General features: G+C 41.0%; 1 protein-coding gene across 1 annotated transcript in view; it reads right to left on the bottom strand.

Annotated features, from left to right (window-relative positions):
• Positions 1-450: 450 nt before the first annotated feature.
• Positions 451-16,601, bottom strand: part of LOC117362637 (zinc metalloproteinase-disintegrin-like VLAIP-A) — a 173,284-nt gene continuing 157,133 nt past the window's right edge. The window contains exons 23-26 of the mRNA XM_033949347.1: positions 12,776-12,832; positions 10,037-10,114; positions 5,293-5,352; positions 451-1,116 (exon numbers count right to left, since the gene is read on the bottom strand). Coding sequence (XP_033805238.1) covers positions 1,081-1,116; positions 5,293-5,352; positions 10,037-10,114; positions 12,776-12,832 — 231 coding nt within the window. The 3' untranslated portion in view covers positions 451-1,080. The remainder of the gene's footprint in view (positions 1,117-5,292; positions 5,353-10,036; positions 10,115-12,775; positions 12,833-16,601) is intronic.

Here is a 16,601-nt window from a genome sequence, read left to right as displayed (position 1 = left end):
GGCTTGATGGACCTTCGGTCTGTCCGAGTATGGCAATTCTTATGTTCATATGTTGCCCCCCCCCCCTCCCCAACTTGGCAGCTCTGCTAAAGTGCACACTTAGGTACTTCCACAGTGTTCAGCATTGACAGCTCCAAAAGTATGTAAAACAGTGCAGAGAGCAGTGATGACTAACTAAAACCCTGTATGATACAGGTTCCATCATAATTTGAGTAGGTTGCAAACTCTAATCCAGAGATTCATTATTTTAGTATTTTTGAATCTAGTGTCTTTTGAATGTAACTTCCTAGACACTAGCCTTTTAGTTAAATCTCCAGTGGTTTTGAGTGTAACTGCTAAAACCCTCACATTGGAGCACATTCCACATGATTTCTGGAATAGAACTGTAATGCCTCACCGTGGCAGTACCCACTGCTGTATTGGAATATCATAATGCAGAAGTATAAATAATCCATATTTAACGCTTTATATAATTTAAAGCAAACTATATAAAACATGTTTACAAGACAACAAAAGCACCATACATGTAATTATTACGAAAAGAGTGCATTACAATCAAAAATATAACATGCATTCATTTGATTTCTTGGCTTCAGTATCGTTTTGACTGTGTCATTACAAAATAAAAGCAAGTTCTCAATATGAGAAAATGGGAGAGGAGAGATGCTTTGCAGACTGGCCAAGGAATGACTATGCAATGGTGCCACCTGGTGTCTAAAAGAAGGAACTTCTGGGTGTGTCAATTGCAGGTCAGTTCCCTAACACTATCCAAAATGAAGTTGCATATAAACAGAAAAACAAAATAAAAACCTTAATATACAGTGTAAAATAATGAGCAAGACTCTTGTTCCTGATTTTATACCTGCTAGCATGACACAGCAAGAATGCCAATATACCGTATTTGCACTAATAGTTCCTAAATGGTGTTGTTTCACTCAACTATTCTAGTTCTCAGAACAGATATATTTAAATTACTAGACATCTGACTTGACGTTGCTTAGTAGGTTTTCTTTTACAAAATATTGTTGTAAATGTATTCATTGGAATTTCAGTAACTCTGAAGTTTGTTCTTCAAGCATGTCATTTTTTGGGTCTATTTGTGGTTGGCTTCAGTGCCTATAAAAATAAAATACATATATGAATTAAAATAAAATATATATATATATATTTTTTTTTTAACAAGTATAGGTAGTCTGGGAGAATCTGGAATAAAAATCTGGCTACATTTTCTTCTGGTTCAAGCATTATGATCATTTTTAATGGTTTGTTTTACTATTGTTTTTTTTTTTTGGTGGGAGTGTTTGGCAGCCTTCAATATTTACATGACATACATAAAACTGCTTTTTCAGTACAATTTAATATCTAATTGAAAGGAATCAGATCCAGACCACTACTGAAGATCAGCAATGTTGTGATCTGTAATTATGCTTAAGGGGAGGGAAAGGGCAATTCTATAAATGGGTACCTTGTGGTGTAATAGGTGAGCCGAAAGCTAAGCGCCAGTTCTGTAACAGCATCTGGGTGCCAAGGAGGCATGAATAGTTATGCTAAGTCAATGAAAGGCATAAATGCTCATGCTTAAGGGGGCCTTTTACAAAGCTGCGGTAAAAAGTAGCCTTAGCACACCCTTACATTGGTCTCTCTCATGCATTAAGGCTACTTTTTCTGCTGCTGGAAAATGGCCAGTTTTCCATCTTAATGGTCATGTGCTAATGTTCAAACAGAAAAAGGGAAAACTAGGTTCTATATAAATTGCTGAAGATAATCCAATGCAATACAAATCCAGAGACTTTGAAGACCAAATGAGACCAATAATTCTAATAATTTTCTTGAAAGTTATAACAATCCCCCAAATTAACATGTGCACTTATATACAAAAATTTTGTTATACTGCAGTACCAAACTCATTGTGACTTATCTCAAACAAGCTGCTCAAGGTCCTGACAAGGACCGTGTTTCGTAGAGCTGCTTCAGGGAACCCAGTGACCATTTGGGACTTCTTCAGAATCAGCAAGACTGAGAATTTTGAGGACCAGCGATCACTTTTGAATACTAGTCATTGGCTTCCTTGAAGCAGCTCTGTGAAACATGGTCCATGTTGGGACCCTAAGCAACTTGTTTGCGATAAGTCACAATGAGTTTGGTAATATAACAACAACAAAAATTTTTTTAAGTACGCATGTTAATTTTTGGGATTGTTATGACCTTCAAGAAAAGTATTAGAATTATTGGTGTGCAATGATTGCCCTAAAGATGTCTTTGTTTTGAACATCCATTGCTGTCTCATGCCATCTTTCCATTGGGAGCTCCTTATTTGCTAACCAACTGTCACATCCAGCACCCCCAGTGAATTTAGGCCAGGAAAGGTAAACACCAGTCCTCAAGTAGCAGCAAGAAATCAGGTTTTCTGAGCAGTCAGTTTATGAAGATTAACTTGGTTCTCACAAATAAATGTCTCATGAAGACCTGTAGTGGAAAGCTTGGAAACTAGACTTGTCCAGGGCATTTGAGAACTAGATTTTGCCAAGCTTGCACTAGAGGAATGGATTGACACTTGTATACCACTGCAGTCAAAGCAGTTTACATACAGGTACTGCAAGCATTTTCCCCATCTGTCCTGGTGGGCTCCCAATCTATCTAATGTACCTGGAGCAGTGAAGGATTAAGTGACTTGCCCAGGGTCACAGGGAGAAACACAGGGTTTGAACCCACAACCTCAGGGTGCTGAGGCTGTAGCTCTAAACACTATGCCACACTTGGCTTTCTAACCTTTGCCTCCCATGGATATTCTTTTGGTGTTGCTTCCAGCAACCTAGTGCAGTCATTAGTAACCTAGTCCTAAAGGCCCATCTGAGTGGGTCTGGGGTTGTGGATATCCATAATGATTATGCATGAGATATATTTATATATGTGGGCTTCCAATGTACCTCATGCATATTCATTGAGGATCTATTAAATGCATCTTTATCTTACATACTGTGTGGACGTTGATGATCTAATAAGGTACTTCTTAACACAGTCATCAGAGCACACCCAGCCAATCAGGTTTTCAGGACTGGAGGAGTTTTCCGGACTGGATGATTAAATTAAATTGTCTTTTTTCTATGATAATTCTGGGCCATAGACTGTAAAGTTCACCCAGTACCGTCCTTAGGTTCTAACTTCTGGAGTTGCCGTCAAAGCTCACTCTAGCCTAGCCAATCATCTCATCGTTTGTGGTATCCATACAGTATAGTCTGCCCAGCAACATCCTCATGTTTCAAGTTGCTGGAGTTCCTATCAATGCCCTCCCCAGCCCATCCTATACCGAATCACCATATATGAGACACAGACCATACAAGTCTGCCCAGTACCGACCTTAGTTCTTCAATTTATACCATTCATTTTCTAATTAGAGATCCTCTGTATTTATCCCATGCTTTGTGGACTTCCATAATCATTTTCCTCTCCATCACCTCCCTAGGGAGGACATTCTAGGCATCAACCACCCTCTCTGTGAAAAAGAATTTCCTAACATTACTCCTAAGTCTATCACCCTGTAACCTCAATTTATGCCCTCTAGTTTTACAAATTTCCTTTCTCTGGAAAAGATTTGGTTCCATATTAACACCTTCCAGTGCAATAGGGATGGTATGCTGAGCTATAGGGTTGTCCATGCCAGCTCGCTAGCATACTGTAGAAGATGTCAATCATAGCTTTCAGCTCCTCCTCTTTCTCCTTCTCCCAGATCTCTGCTGCTCCCTTCAATTCTTCCTTCTGCATGTGCCTGTTTTCTGATTTAATCTTAATGGTCAGCTCCACAACTAGGATTTTTCCTGTCAGTCAGACTACTGGATTATGAAGAGTCTCTGTGTATGATTGAAAGGGAGGAATGTAGAGCTCCATAAATGTCCAGGCTGTTATGTTCTTGTTTAACTTGTATTTTCTTACATTCCTCTTACATTCTTACTTTCTTCCCTGAGGCTTGTTAATATTTTAACCTCTGATGATTCAATGATTGTTTTTAAAATCCATTTGAGCAGATCAGAAACCTAATTTTGAGGAATTTCCCTTACCCTTTCTTCTCCTGTCTTCCTCTGTCACCAGCTTTGGTATGAATAGGGCAGCAGAGACCGGGGAGAAGGAGGAGGAACTGAAAAGCTGTGATTGACATCTGCAGTATGCTTGTGAGCAGTCATGGACAGCACTATGGTTCAGCAAACCATCCCTATCTACTGAATAAATATCAAAGTAAGAACCTCATTTATTTTTCCAAGTATTTAAATGTCTGTATTATATCTCCACTGTCACTTCTCTCCGCCAGAGTATACATATTCAGTTCTTCCAGTCTCTTCTTGTATTTCTTTTGGCACAAACCCTTTACCATTTCTGTCACCTTCCTCTGGACCACTTCATATCTTCTGGTCACCCAGTCAAAGAATTCAATCAGATTTATTTGGCTTGATTTACCTTTAGTAAAGCCATGTTGCCTCGGACCTTGTAATCCATTCGATTCTTTTTTTTTAAATAAATCTTTATTAATTTTCAAGACTAATACATAAGCACTTAAAATCCAAAAATAACATTACAGAAGAAAAATGTCCCTCCCCTTTCTTCCAACAATTCAATCAAGAAATAAACCAAAAAGATATCCCTCCACCCACCCACTCCATCCTGGATATATATAAAAATAAACAGTAAATTAAATAAAAACAATTATGTTGAATTAACAAAAGATGTCAACGGCCCCCATACCAATTTAAATATTTTGCTATTCCCCAACATATCCACATTCATCTTTTCATATTAGTAACCTAAACATAAACTGGCCTACCAAAATGAAGTTGAATCAATTAGATTCTAAGAAAAAGTCACTGCAGTGGGCAGAGATCTGGAAGAAATGGGTTCAATTCCCACTGCAGCTCCTTGAGATCTTTGGCAAGTCACTTAACCCTCTATTGTCCCAGGTAGAAAACTCAGCATGTGAGCCTACTAGGGACAGAAAAGTACATGAAAATAATGCTTACAGCACTGCATACATCTCTTAGCACTATATAAATTTAGTAGTAGTAGTAGTAGTAGTAGTATGATTATTGAATGAGAGAGATTAGCCTGCATTGCTACCGCAGTATGTAAATCTCTCCCATATATTCATTGTGGATATCCTGAAAACTCAACTGGTTAGGTGTGCCCTGAGGACTGGGTTGAGAAGTTCTGTTCTAGTGCACCATCATAGGTTAGGTTTTTGTAGTAAGCCGAGATGGACACCTGAGTTATAATAGCTGTTATACTGAATGAAGTGAAGAACCGTACCTGGGGAGGAGGTGTTGGCAACACTGGCTTCCCTTTGGGAACAGGTGGAGGTTTTGGTTCCTGTAACACAATGAAATGCTTATTAATATCATTCACCCTAATAGACATGTTACATTGTCCTAGGTTTCTCAGCTGCCATGAAATTCACCAGATCACCTATTAATAGGGTTACAATATGGCTCCAGAAAAAGGGGCTTTGACAGTATCCCTTTGGGATTCAGATAAGTTGGATCGGTCTTATGGTCACAACATTTCATTAGACCACATTTATTTCAGTGATTTTTTTCACATTAAGTAAATTATTGAAGCAAATCATTGAACAATTTGGGGCTTTATACCTTCATTTATTTCCTTCTCACTGAAGCAACACTGTGGGCTCCTTTTACTAAGCTGCGATAGTGGTTTTAGCGCACGCTAAGCACGTGCTAAATTACCGCATGCGCTAGACGCTAATGCCAGCATTGAGCTGGTGTTAGTTCTAGCCGCATAGCGTGGGTTTAACACGCGCGGAAATTCTGCACATGCTAAAAATGCTATTACAGCTTAGTAAAAGGAGCCCGTGTATCTTTTTGAGCAAAAAGTTTTTTTGCCACAGATATTTTATTATCAATATTTAAAATAATTGCAAATAAACAAGACTTAATGATGTACGGGATAGAACTTATTTAGGCAAATAGTCTGGTGCTAATCTCCTATGAATTGTTTGCCCAGGGTAAAAAACTTAAAAACGATGCGTTCGATTTAAACAGTACTGAAGTCTTTATATTAATAATGGTATTGTGGCTCAATATAGACGCCAGTTTTTGTTCTGAGTATGATTAAAATTTAGTTGCCAACTGTTTTTTGGATTGATATATATATTTTGGCAAATCATAGGTTTTTCTTGGGTCCAGAAAAAGGAGGTAGATTGAGACATCAGGGTTTTACTTCCGTTGAAAGCAATGGAAGTAAAACCTGGATGTCTCAATCCGTCCTCTTTTTTTCTGGAGCCATATGGTAACCCTACCTATTAGGTGCAACCAGATTTCCTCTACTATTTTACAATAAAATACTTTGGTGAAAAAAAGTCATGCGTATACCCCTTTGCATCAGCTTGTAAGCAGCATTACAATGGCTGGTTATAGTGAAAATGGTCCCCATTGTGATTAGGATGCAATGACTGACTGATCAGCATGTGGTATCTGCTTTGGAATGAGGGGGAAGGGAGCACCACTGTCCTCTCATCTCCAGAAGTGAGAAAACCACTTTTACCCAGTCTACATTTTCAGATTTTGAGGTACCATAATCTATATGGATTCTGCAATGGTACCTTGTTATAAATATATTAAACAATTTTGTATTTTGGCATGTGTACTAAATAGAATTAAAAATAATATATAATATACTTTAACAGCTAAAGTTAAGGAGCGTTTAGTGCATAACTTCTGCTTTAACTGTTGCAGAGTTTCCCAGAACTTTGAGGAAGACAGTTATGCAGTTATTATAGAGCAATGCTCAGTACTGTTGTGTTAAAAGCATAGCTGATAATATGGAACAGTGTAACTAACTGTATTCCATGTTATCTACCATGTTAGCAATTAATGCAGGTTAACACCCCTATGTTAATTGCATGGTACAGTCCCTGCCCATGCCACACCTCCTAATAGGAATTTCTATATTAGGTGTTTAATATAGCATTTAAGATAAGTTAACTATTAATGTGCTACATTAACTGTTTTCTTGAGCACTATGGAACCATTCTATTTTTTAATTTTTATTTCTTTATAAAATTTTTATTTCTTTATAAAAGGCTCTAGCATAGATTTCTGGTGCCTACTTTTCCTGGAGGTGCGATTCAGTCGCGTGATTGACATGTGATCGGCGACTAATTTTAAGGTGGCCACCGACAACGGCACTGGTTACAGAATCCGGGCCCTAGTGCATGCTATATGAACCCACTAGCTGGATAACACTTTGCCCTTGATATACCCCCTCTTAAAAAATATATATTTTTAAATTGTTAATGTGCGTTTAGGGTGCACAAACAGGCAAAATACCTTAAAACGTTTTAATATGTCTTCCTTACGCTCAGTAACATGTCTTCCTTACGCTCAGTGCATTAGGGTTTAACACCCTTTAGAAGGAGGACCTTCTGTTAATTATAACCATTCATTACAACTCATGTTAGGGAAAGGGAAAAGGGATGGAATTTGATATATCACCTTTCTTTATTAAATATATAGGGCCAGACTCAGTAAATGATGCCCAAAGTTAAGATCCATTATGAATTGCACTAGGATATTATTCTGTAAAGGGCAGACTGCAAGGCACGACCTTTACAGTCTACGAGTTTGATGAGCCTCTCACACCTAACTTTGGTCAAAAGTAGGGTTTCCAGACGTCCGGATTTCCCCAGACATGTCCGGGGGTCCAGATGGCTATTTAAAACCCGGCACTTTGTCCGGGTTTGAAAAGCCTCCTCAAATTACGTCAGGCAGGGAGGAAGTCCGCACATGCACACGTGTCAAGTCATCGCGTTGCAGCCGTGTATGCGCGGACTTCCTCCCTGCCCGACAAGAGCAGGCAGCGGAGAGCGGGACTAGGGCAGGACTGGGGGTGCCTGGGGGTGGGTCTAGGGGGGTCCAGATTTTCCAATTGGAAAATCTGGCAACCCTAGTCAGAAGCATTTATGCCTGCCAAAAGCTGGGGTAAATGCTTGCTTCTAATTAATACAGGTATTCTATTCAATCATCATAAAAGATCATAAAAGTTAAAATTCTGGCCTAAAAGATATAGTTTCTGTTCTAAAATCCTGTATAATTTTATTAATATTTTGTTAACCGAGTCAAGCCCTCCTGTTGGGATGAATCGTTATAAAAAATCAAAGATTAGATTAGATTAAATCAAGCCACACCCTATTTTGAGTTGTGCTATGAAATTTAAGCACACATGTTATAGAATAGAGCAGTGTTTCTCAACTCGGCCCTGGAATACCCCCTTGCCAGACAGGTTTTCAGGATATCCACAAATGAATATGCATGAAAGAAACTTGCATATAATGGAGGCAGTGTATGCAAATCAAGTTTATGCATATTCAATGTGGATATTCTGAAAATCTGTGGTAAAGGGTTACTCCAGGACCAAGTTGAGAAACACTGGAATAGGGCAATTGTTATCAGATATTGATTGTTAATGCCTAGCTGTTTAATTAGTTTAGGCATGGATCTGGGATCTGAGCCTAAATTTGGCGATCTATACAGAATCTGAGGGATAATGCTGCTTAGAAAATATTAAGCCACTTCCTGTGATGACAACTACTATTTATGCTCCTACCAAAATGTAATAATTGTCACTATGGCAGAGACCGTGTTCTCATCTCAAAGATGGTCAGTGTGGCTTACAAGCAAATTAAAATATGTTTAAATCATATCACATAAACAGATAGGAGAAAATATATTTTCACTCAATGAATAATTTTTCTCTGGAACGCATTGCCAGAGGATGTGGTAAAAGCAGTTAGTGTATCTGGATTTAAAAAGGGGTTGAACAAGTCCCTGGAGGAAAAATCCATAACCTGCTCTGGAACAACCTTACCTCCCCTCTTAGGAATCTGAGCTCCCTCCAACTCTTCCGTAAACATCTGAAAACCTGGTTATTCTCAAAAATGTAACTCCTCCTCCCTCTCTGGTTATTCTAGTCTTCTAAATTTTCTCTTCATTTTGCCTCTTCCCTCCACTGGAGTTCCTTTCTACCCTAACTCTTGTTAACTGTGTCGAGCTTTACAAATGTAGAGATGATGCAGTATACAAACCTAAGGTTTAGATTTAGATTTAGATAGATACAAGGAAAGCCGCTATTTATCCCTGAGATGTTAGCATGGAATCTTGCTGCTCTGAGATCTTGGGCACCTGTGATGAGGATTGGCCACTGCTGGAAGCAGGATACTGGGCTAGATGGACCATCAGTCTGTCATAGTAAGGCAAAATTTCCTGAACTGAGCATACATGGGGAGGGACACCAGTGTCAGCGGCTAGAAATACACCACCAACAGCCCAGGGAGCTCTTCAGAGGATATCTTCAGCTGACAACATTTGGGGATCCCTGCCAGCAGCACCAACAAAATGCGCTGCTGCTGGGTAGGCCTAGACCCAAAATGAATGGGCCTCTGTCTACCTAGGATTATCTGTGACTAAAACATCAATTCAGATGCAGACTTATCAAATTCTACTGAATATCCATATAAAAGATATTTGAATAACTTGCTCACTCAGGGCTGACAAGAATAATGCTTAGCACGTTTTTGTAAGATACGTGCACCTTTTATGGAATCGCGCTTAGTGCCGTTGTGTGACACAAAACAAGCACAACCATTTAGGCCAGATAAAACCAGGCCTAAATGCCTGCAACAAAGTTATGCATGCAATGGGCGTGTTCTACAACAATATACCTAACTTTTAGGAATACCCATGATCTGCCCCTGGTCAAGATCTCTTTTCAAATTTGTGCATTTGCAACTGGTGCATACTGTGTATAGAATCACATTTTCCAAATGGTGCTTATAACTTTTAATTAGTCCCAATTAGCGTTGACTATGGGGTGTTAATTTGCCAATCAGCAGAGCCAATTAGGCCAATCAATTAAGTGTGCGTGGTCATCAGCTACACGCACCAGTGTATCCGTACTACTTTAGATGCCATTTACAGAATTGGGGGGGGTCAGGGTTTTTTATTTTTTATTTTAAATATAAGACTCTATATTAACTTACAGAATTTTCCTGAGGCTGCTGGAACTCTGATTTCAAAGCAGGAGTTGGGGGTGGTGCTGTGGTTGGCTTCTTGGGAGGCTTTAGAAAAACAAAAAAAAAAAATGGTTTGAATTTGTATACAGAATAGATACTGATCACGCAAAGGACAGCCAACGGGAACTGCTATCCCCAGCAACAGTAGATGTCTTGCTGTTTTGAATAAAGGAATAGTACAACAACTACAGGAACAAGTGTGTGATTGAGTTTGCTTAAACCTAGTATTGCCTTCTATACTTTGGCCCACTTCAATCTTCCTGTTGCCCAGGGCCAGATTAATAGGTAGGCCCAGTAGACACGTGCCTAAGGCCCGAAACTGTCAGGGGGGCCCGCTGAAGGAGGGTAAAAAGACAACTCACCTTGCAATTTTTTTTTTCCAAACAGAAAGTTTTTTCCCAAACCAGAAGTTGCATCTGAGACGACCTTTACGACAGCCATATGCAACTACAATGCTCCGTCTGCTGTAAGAAGGTAATTTAGACTCACAGCCACAGGGCAGGGAGGTTTGGCGGACCGGGCCTGTTGTTGGTCGGTTGGGCGGACGGGGGAGAAGCGCCACGAAGGTAAGGGGCAGAGAGGGAGAAAGGGAGGAAAGGTGGAGTGGAGAGGAAAAGACGCTTAAAGGAAATGGGTAAAACAGAGGGGGGAGAAGGATGCTGAAAGCACATGGGGAAGACAGAGGGGTGGAGAAGGACGCTGAAAGGACATGGGAAAGACAGAGAGGGGAGAAGGACACTGACAGGACATGGGGAAGACGGGGGGGGGGGGCACAGTAACAGAGCAAATGGAAGACGAAGAGAGACGATGGATGGAAGGAATTGAATGAGAACATGAGGAAAACAGAAACCAGGCAACAAAGGTAGAAAAAAATTATATTTCTTTTTTTTTTTTTTTATTGCTTTAGGATAAAGTAGTATATTAGTTGTGTTGATAAAAATTTATAAACAAAGCCCTGCCAGCTGAACATCTTTTTTTCCAGTTCAGCAGCCAGAACTTTGATTTATAAGGAAGGAATAAGCTAAATATTGCAGTACTGAGGCTTGTATGGATGCTGCGGGGACGGTGACGGGGCGGTGAAGGGGACGGTGCAGTGACGGGGACAGATTTTTCCCCGTGTCATTCTCTAGTGCTCACGTCAAAAGCTTCCCTCTGACTCAGCTTCCTGTTTCCGCTTTTGACTGAGCACCACGTTGCCGATCTAAAGTTCTGTTGATGCCAGGGGTAGAAGAAGGCCAGTTGCCGATCTTAAGTGTCATCGCAGGGGTGGGGGGATTGCAGATCTTGTTGCCAAAATCGGAAAAGTGAGGAAGGGAGAAAGATGGGCCTGTGGTGGATGGAGAGATTGAGAGAAGGGGGCAGATGATGGAAATGGGGAGAAAGGGGATATAGAAGAGGGCAGATGATGGAAGTAGGGGGAAGGGGCAGATGATGGAAGTGGGGAGAGAGAAGAGGGCAGATGATGGGGGAAAAGGATTGAGATAAGGAAATACTGGAGGGGGTGAGGGAAAGAGGTGGCGAGCTGTAGGTAGACAGTAAAAAAGAAATTGATGAGAGGGTAGTAAGAACGTAATCTAGATGGATGCAGAAAATAAAATGAAAAGGAAAATGAGGGAAGAAAGGGATTGCAGAAGAGAGGTGTGGGAGAGGGAAGGAGAGGAGAGAGATGCCAGACCAATGGGGGTGAAAGGAGAGATGGAAGGGGGATGCATACAGTTTCTGGAAGGGGCATAGAAGGAAAGAAGATGCCATATAGGGAGAGGCAGAGAGATGGCAGACAGTGGATGGAAGGAAGACAGTAACAAGAAGATAAGGAAAGCAGAAACCAGAGAAGACAAAGGTAGAACAAAAATTTTCTATTTATTTAATGCTTTAGGAGACATGTCACTGTTTCTGTGGTATTGCATTGTATGCAGAGTCCAGCTTCTTGCTGGTTCAATTTAACCTTTGTCTAAGTATTTCTATTTTATCCCCCCTTTTACAAAACTGTGGAGTGTTTTTTAGCGCCAGCCGTGGTGGTAGCAGCTCTGATGCTCAGAATTCTATGAGTGTCAGAGCTGTTACCACTGTGGTTAAAATCCACACTACAATTGCAATACAGTTTTATAAATTGCAATACAGTTTTATAAAAGGCGAAGGTGTTTTCTGTGTTCTGTGTGTTTGAAAGACATGGTTTTCTGTTAGGATTGACGGTGTAGGATTGATCTGTACTAGTCTGGCTTGTTTAGTTTTACAATGGGTGTATTGATATCCTGCTCATTGCAATATGTAAGATGCTGCCTTTTCCTAGGTACTCGTGTGGCATGTGGCTTGTTACTAAAAATCATGTTTTTCATACAGATGGGAGGGGGGTGCCAAAACAATGATGGGCCCCGGGTGTCACATTTGCTAGGTACGCCTCTGACAAGTTTGTACCCTCTGACAAGTTTGGGGAACCTGCTCTAGGGTGATTTTCTGTGGACGTCTTTGCTATATTTAGTTAGTGGATGAGTTTCAGCATGGTGCACTGCAATGTAGTCAGAGAAACACCCTTTCTTGGCCAGTGATCTGCATTTAGCATGAACTCATTTTTAAGTGGCCAGGTAAACTTTTCTTTCCCAGCAGGGGATTTCTGCTGTTTTGCTAGTGTATTTATATCAATGGCACACATATTGCCAAAATATGCATGGTGGCTAGAAGAGCCAACTTTTACCTTTCCAGGCTTACCTTTGGTGGATTTTCAAAGATGGCTGAAATGCTATTGAGTTCTACTCCTGGTGATGTCTGTGAAAGAAACACAAAGGATTGTAGAGTTCTTCATTACTGGCAAAGGGCAGGTGACAGTGTAAAGTTGTAAAGGCTGGGTCAATCACACAAGGTATCCCTTAGTTGTAAACTGAGATATTAATGGACCTTGGGATGGGTGCAGAGCACCCACACTCAAAAGAGAAAGTATTCAGTGCAAAATATCTTTTTACATAAAATATCATCCAATAAATACACATTTTTCAGGCCCCCCAAACATGATAACCACAACTGTATTCAATAGAACTGGCCATAATAACTAAATAATATTCTCCCTTTCACACAGGCTTCTTATGCTTCATCAACTAACTTAAAATATAGTTATATATATATATATATATATATATATATATAAATAACAATAATAAATATATATTTTTATGTATAAAAGTATAATTAAATATTTAAAAAAATATATATTTATTATTGTTATTAATATATAACTATGTTTTATGTTAGTTGATGAAGCATAAGCAGCTTGTGTGAAAGGGAGAATATTATAATACAAAGTCACAGGAAAGTTTTATTGTAATACCCCGTGCAATGTAAGGTGGACATGCTAAATAAAGCAAAGTTATTAATCTATAGCAGGTGTTTTATGAGGAAAGAAGACATGTATTCTCACATGTGGGTGACTTCATTCACAGATCCCGATACAGACACTACCAAGTGGCACTGTCACTTTAAATCTTTAGCCAGAGCCCATATTGTGCATGTGCTTTCCTGCCTGATGTCAGCTCACAGAACCATCAGTTCACTAACAAAACTATGAAGCCAACTAGGGTATGTGGGCGGGTGGTGAGAATATATCCTGCTGTCCTTGGAGAACAAATTCTACAGGTAAGCATTTTTACTTTCTCCAAGGACAAGCAGGCATAATATTCTCACCTGTGGGACTCCAAAGCTGCCAGGATCAAACTCTGCATGAGGATAATGGATATATAAACATGAACCTGGCAAAACCAAAAGGGTTGGAGGGAAAGTTGATGCTCAAGAAGTAAAAAGATTCTGCAGAACTGCTTGTCCAAACTGACTGTCTCTTCTGGAGTTTTGTTCTAAACAATAGTGAGAAGTAAAGATATGGATTGAGGACCAAGTAGCCGCTTTCAGATGTCCTCATTAGATGGCAGAGTGGACAAGTACCGTATTTTCATGCATATAACGCGCGCGTTATACACGATTTTACAAACCGAGTATAACCATGTGCGTTATATTCGTGAGCATGTTGTACAAATTTTTTTTTACATAGTTCCCCCCCGACGTCCGATTCACCCTGCAGGACCGCTCGCAGCCCACCCCGAAGGACTGCTCGCACTCGCACCCCCACCCTGAAGGACCGCTCGCACCCCCACAGCCTCCCCACCACCCCCCATCATGCAGAAGCTGCCTACCGTTGTCCTGCTGCTTCCTCTGCCGGCGGTCCCGCCCCTTCTCTGAGCCCTGCATCTGCGCTGCTTCCTCTTCCGGCGGTCCCGCCCTTTCTCTGATGTCAGAGAAAGGGCGGGACCGCCAGAAGAGGAAGCAGCGCAGACGCAAGACTCATAGAAGGGGTGGGACCGCCGGCAGAGGAAGCAGCAGGACAACGATAGGCAACTTCTCCATGATGGGGGGGTGGGGAGGCTGTGGGGGTGCGAGCGGTCCTTTGGGGTGGGGGTGCGAGTGCGAGTGCGAGCGGTCCTTTGGGGTGGGGGTGCGAGCGGTCCTGTGGGGGGGTGAATCGGATGTCGGGGGGGCATCAGGCTTTCAGGGTGGGGACAGGACTTCAAGGGGGGACAGGACTTCAAGGGGGAGAGGAGAGTCGGGACGGCCAGAGGAGAGTTGGGGCGGTGAAAAGAGAGTCGGGGCGGCCAGAGGAGCGTCGGGGCGGGCGAAAAGAGAGTCGGGCGGCGATGGGAGAGTCGGGGCAGCATGCACGGTATACGGGTGTGCGCGGTATATAAAAATTTCTTTATATAAATTACAGTTTCCCGCGTGCTATACCCGTGTGCGCATTTTACACAGGTGCATGGTATATGAGTGAAAATACGGTATATATATTTAACAGTCATTGCGGCAACAAACTAGAACAAAAACAAATTCTCCATATCATTATGAAGACCTTTCTGTGAAAGTAACACCGTACAATGTCTTTGCTAGAAAAATATTTATACTCCATTGGGAGTACAAGCAGCTATGTCTATAGTGCGTATATATAAAAGAACTTTGAAAAAAAAACAGGAGAATCTGCATTCACACCAGTGAACAGCCAGAAACAACAACAAAGGTGACCAATTGGTGTTTAGTCTCTTTTTATTGTAATTGACTCGACACGATCGTGTTTTGGCCCAAAGGGGCTTGCATCAGGAGTCTCGTAATTTGATTGTGATAGGTAAAACGTACAATTTCACAACATTCTTTCACTCATTATGATGAGTACTGCTCATTGTGAAACCAGCGTGTACTGCTGACTGCTGTTTGGAGGACCAGCATGTACTCCTATCTGTGCCAAAGTGGCACATCTTACGAGTTACTTGAACTTTGGCACGGATAGGAGTACACGCTGGTCCTCCAAGTAGCAGTCACCAGTACACGCTGGTTTCAAAATGAGTGGTACTCATCCCAATGAGTGAAAGAATGTTGTGACATTGTATGTTTTACCTATCACGATCAGATTACGAGACTCCTGAGGCAGGCCCCTTTGGGCTGAAACATGATCGTGTCAAGTCAATTACAATAAAAAGAGACTGAACACCAATTGGTCACCTTTGTTGTTGTTTCTGGGATAGTCAGACTCATGTGACCCAAAGTATTTAAAGGTGGACACAAGAACTTGAAGTTCACTCACATGGCATGCAGAGTTTAAGGCAATGAGGAAACCAACTTACCATGTGAGAAGTTTGAGAGAGAGGAAGTTGCAAGCGGCTCAAAGGGAGACGTCATAAGAGCAGATAGTACCATGCTAAGATTCCTAGCAACAGGTGAAGGCTTGATAGGTGGTTTTGTGTGGAATAGACCTTTCATGAAATGGGCTACCAAGGGATGTACAGATAGATGAAATGTGTAGAGGAATCTGTCCCCCCAATGAATGAGGAAGGCATCCCATGCAATGCAATTGAGGGTATAAAGTATGGAACAAAATTGTGGAAATTTGTTGTTTGGGGGGAAGCATATAGATCTATGACAAGCGTTCCCCATTTGGAGAAGATATAGGATGGTTGTGCTGAGAGACCATTTGTGAGTCTGAAGGAGTGTGCTCAATTTGTCTGTCAAGACATTCTGCTTACCTGCTAAGTAAACCACTCTGATTTTAGTATGCTTTTAACGATTTAGTTTTTAGTTTTTAATTTTCAATTAGGCACCTCTCAACACAGCAACTAAATAATTTATTTTTCTTTTTGTCCTTGTATCATGATTATTTGGTGTTCCTTTCCTTCTTTAATTGATGTATACCTCACTGATGTTTGAATCGAAGAGCGGTATATAACTACACATAAACATACGCAGTGAGCAGTTGCCCAACTCCAAATCTCAATTGCTTCCATGCAAAGGGGATGAGATCCCATTTCTCCTTGTTGGTTCAGACAGAACATGGCAACTTGATTGTATGCATGGACAAGGATTATCTGTTAGAAGAGATGGTCCTGGAATGTTTTGAGAGCATTGCCTATTGTTCGCAGTTCTAGAAGACTGATATGGAGGGGTTGCTCATAGTGAGACCATACTCCTTGAGTGTGGAGGCCGTCCAGATGAGCACCCTACAACTACTACT

This window comes from Geotrypetes seraphini, chromosome 6 (assembly GCF_902459505.1).
Source record: "Geotrypetes seraphini chromosome 6, aGeoSer1.1, whole genome shotgun sequence".
Lineage (NCBI taxonomy): Eukaryota > Metazoa > Chordata > Amphibia > Gymnophiona > Dermophiidae > Geotrypetes > Geotrypetes seraphini.
Note: the sequence above shows the minus strand (reverse complement) of the source record. Positions and strands in the feature narration are given on the sequence as shown.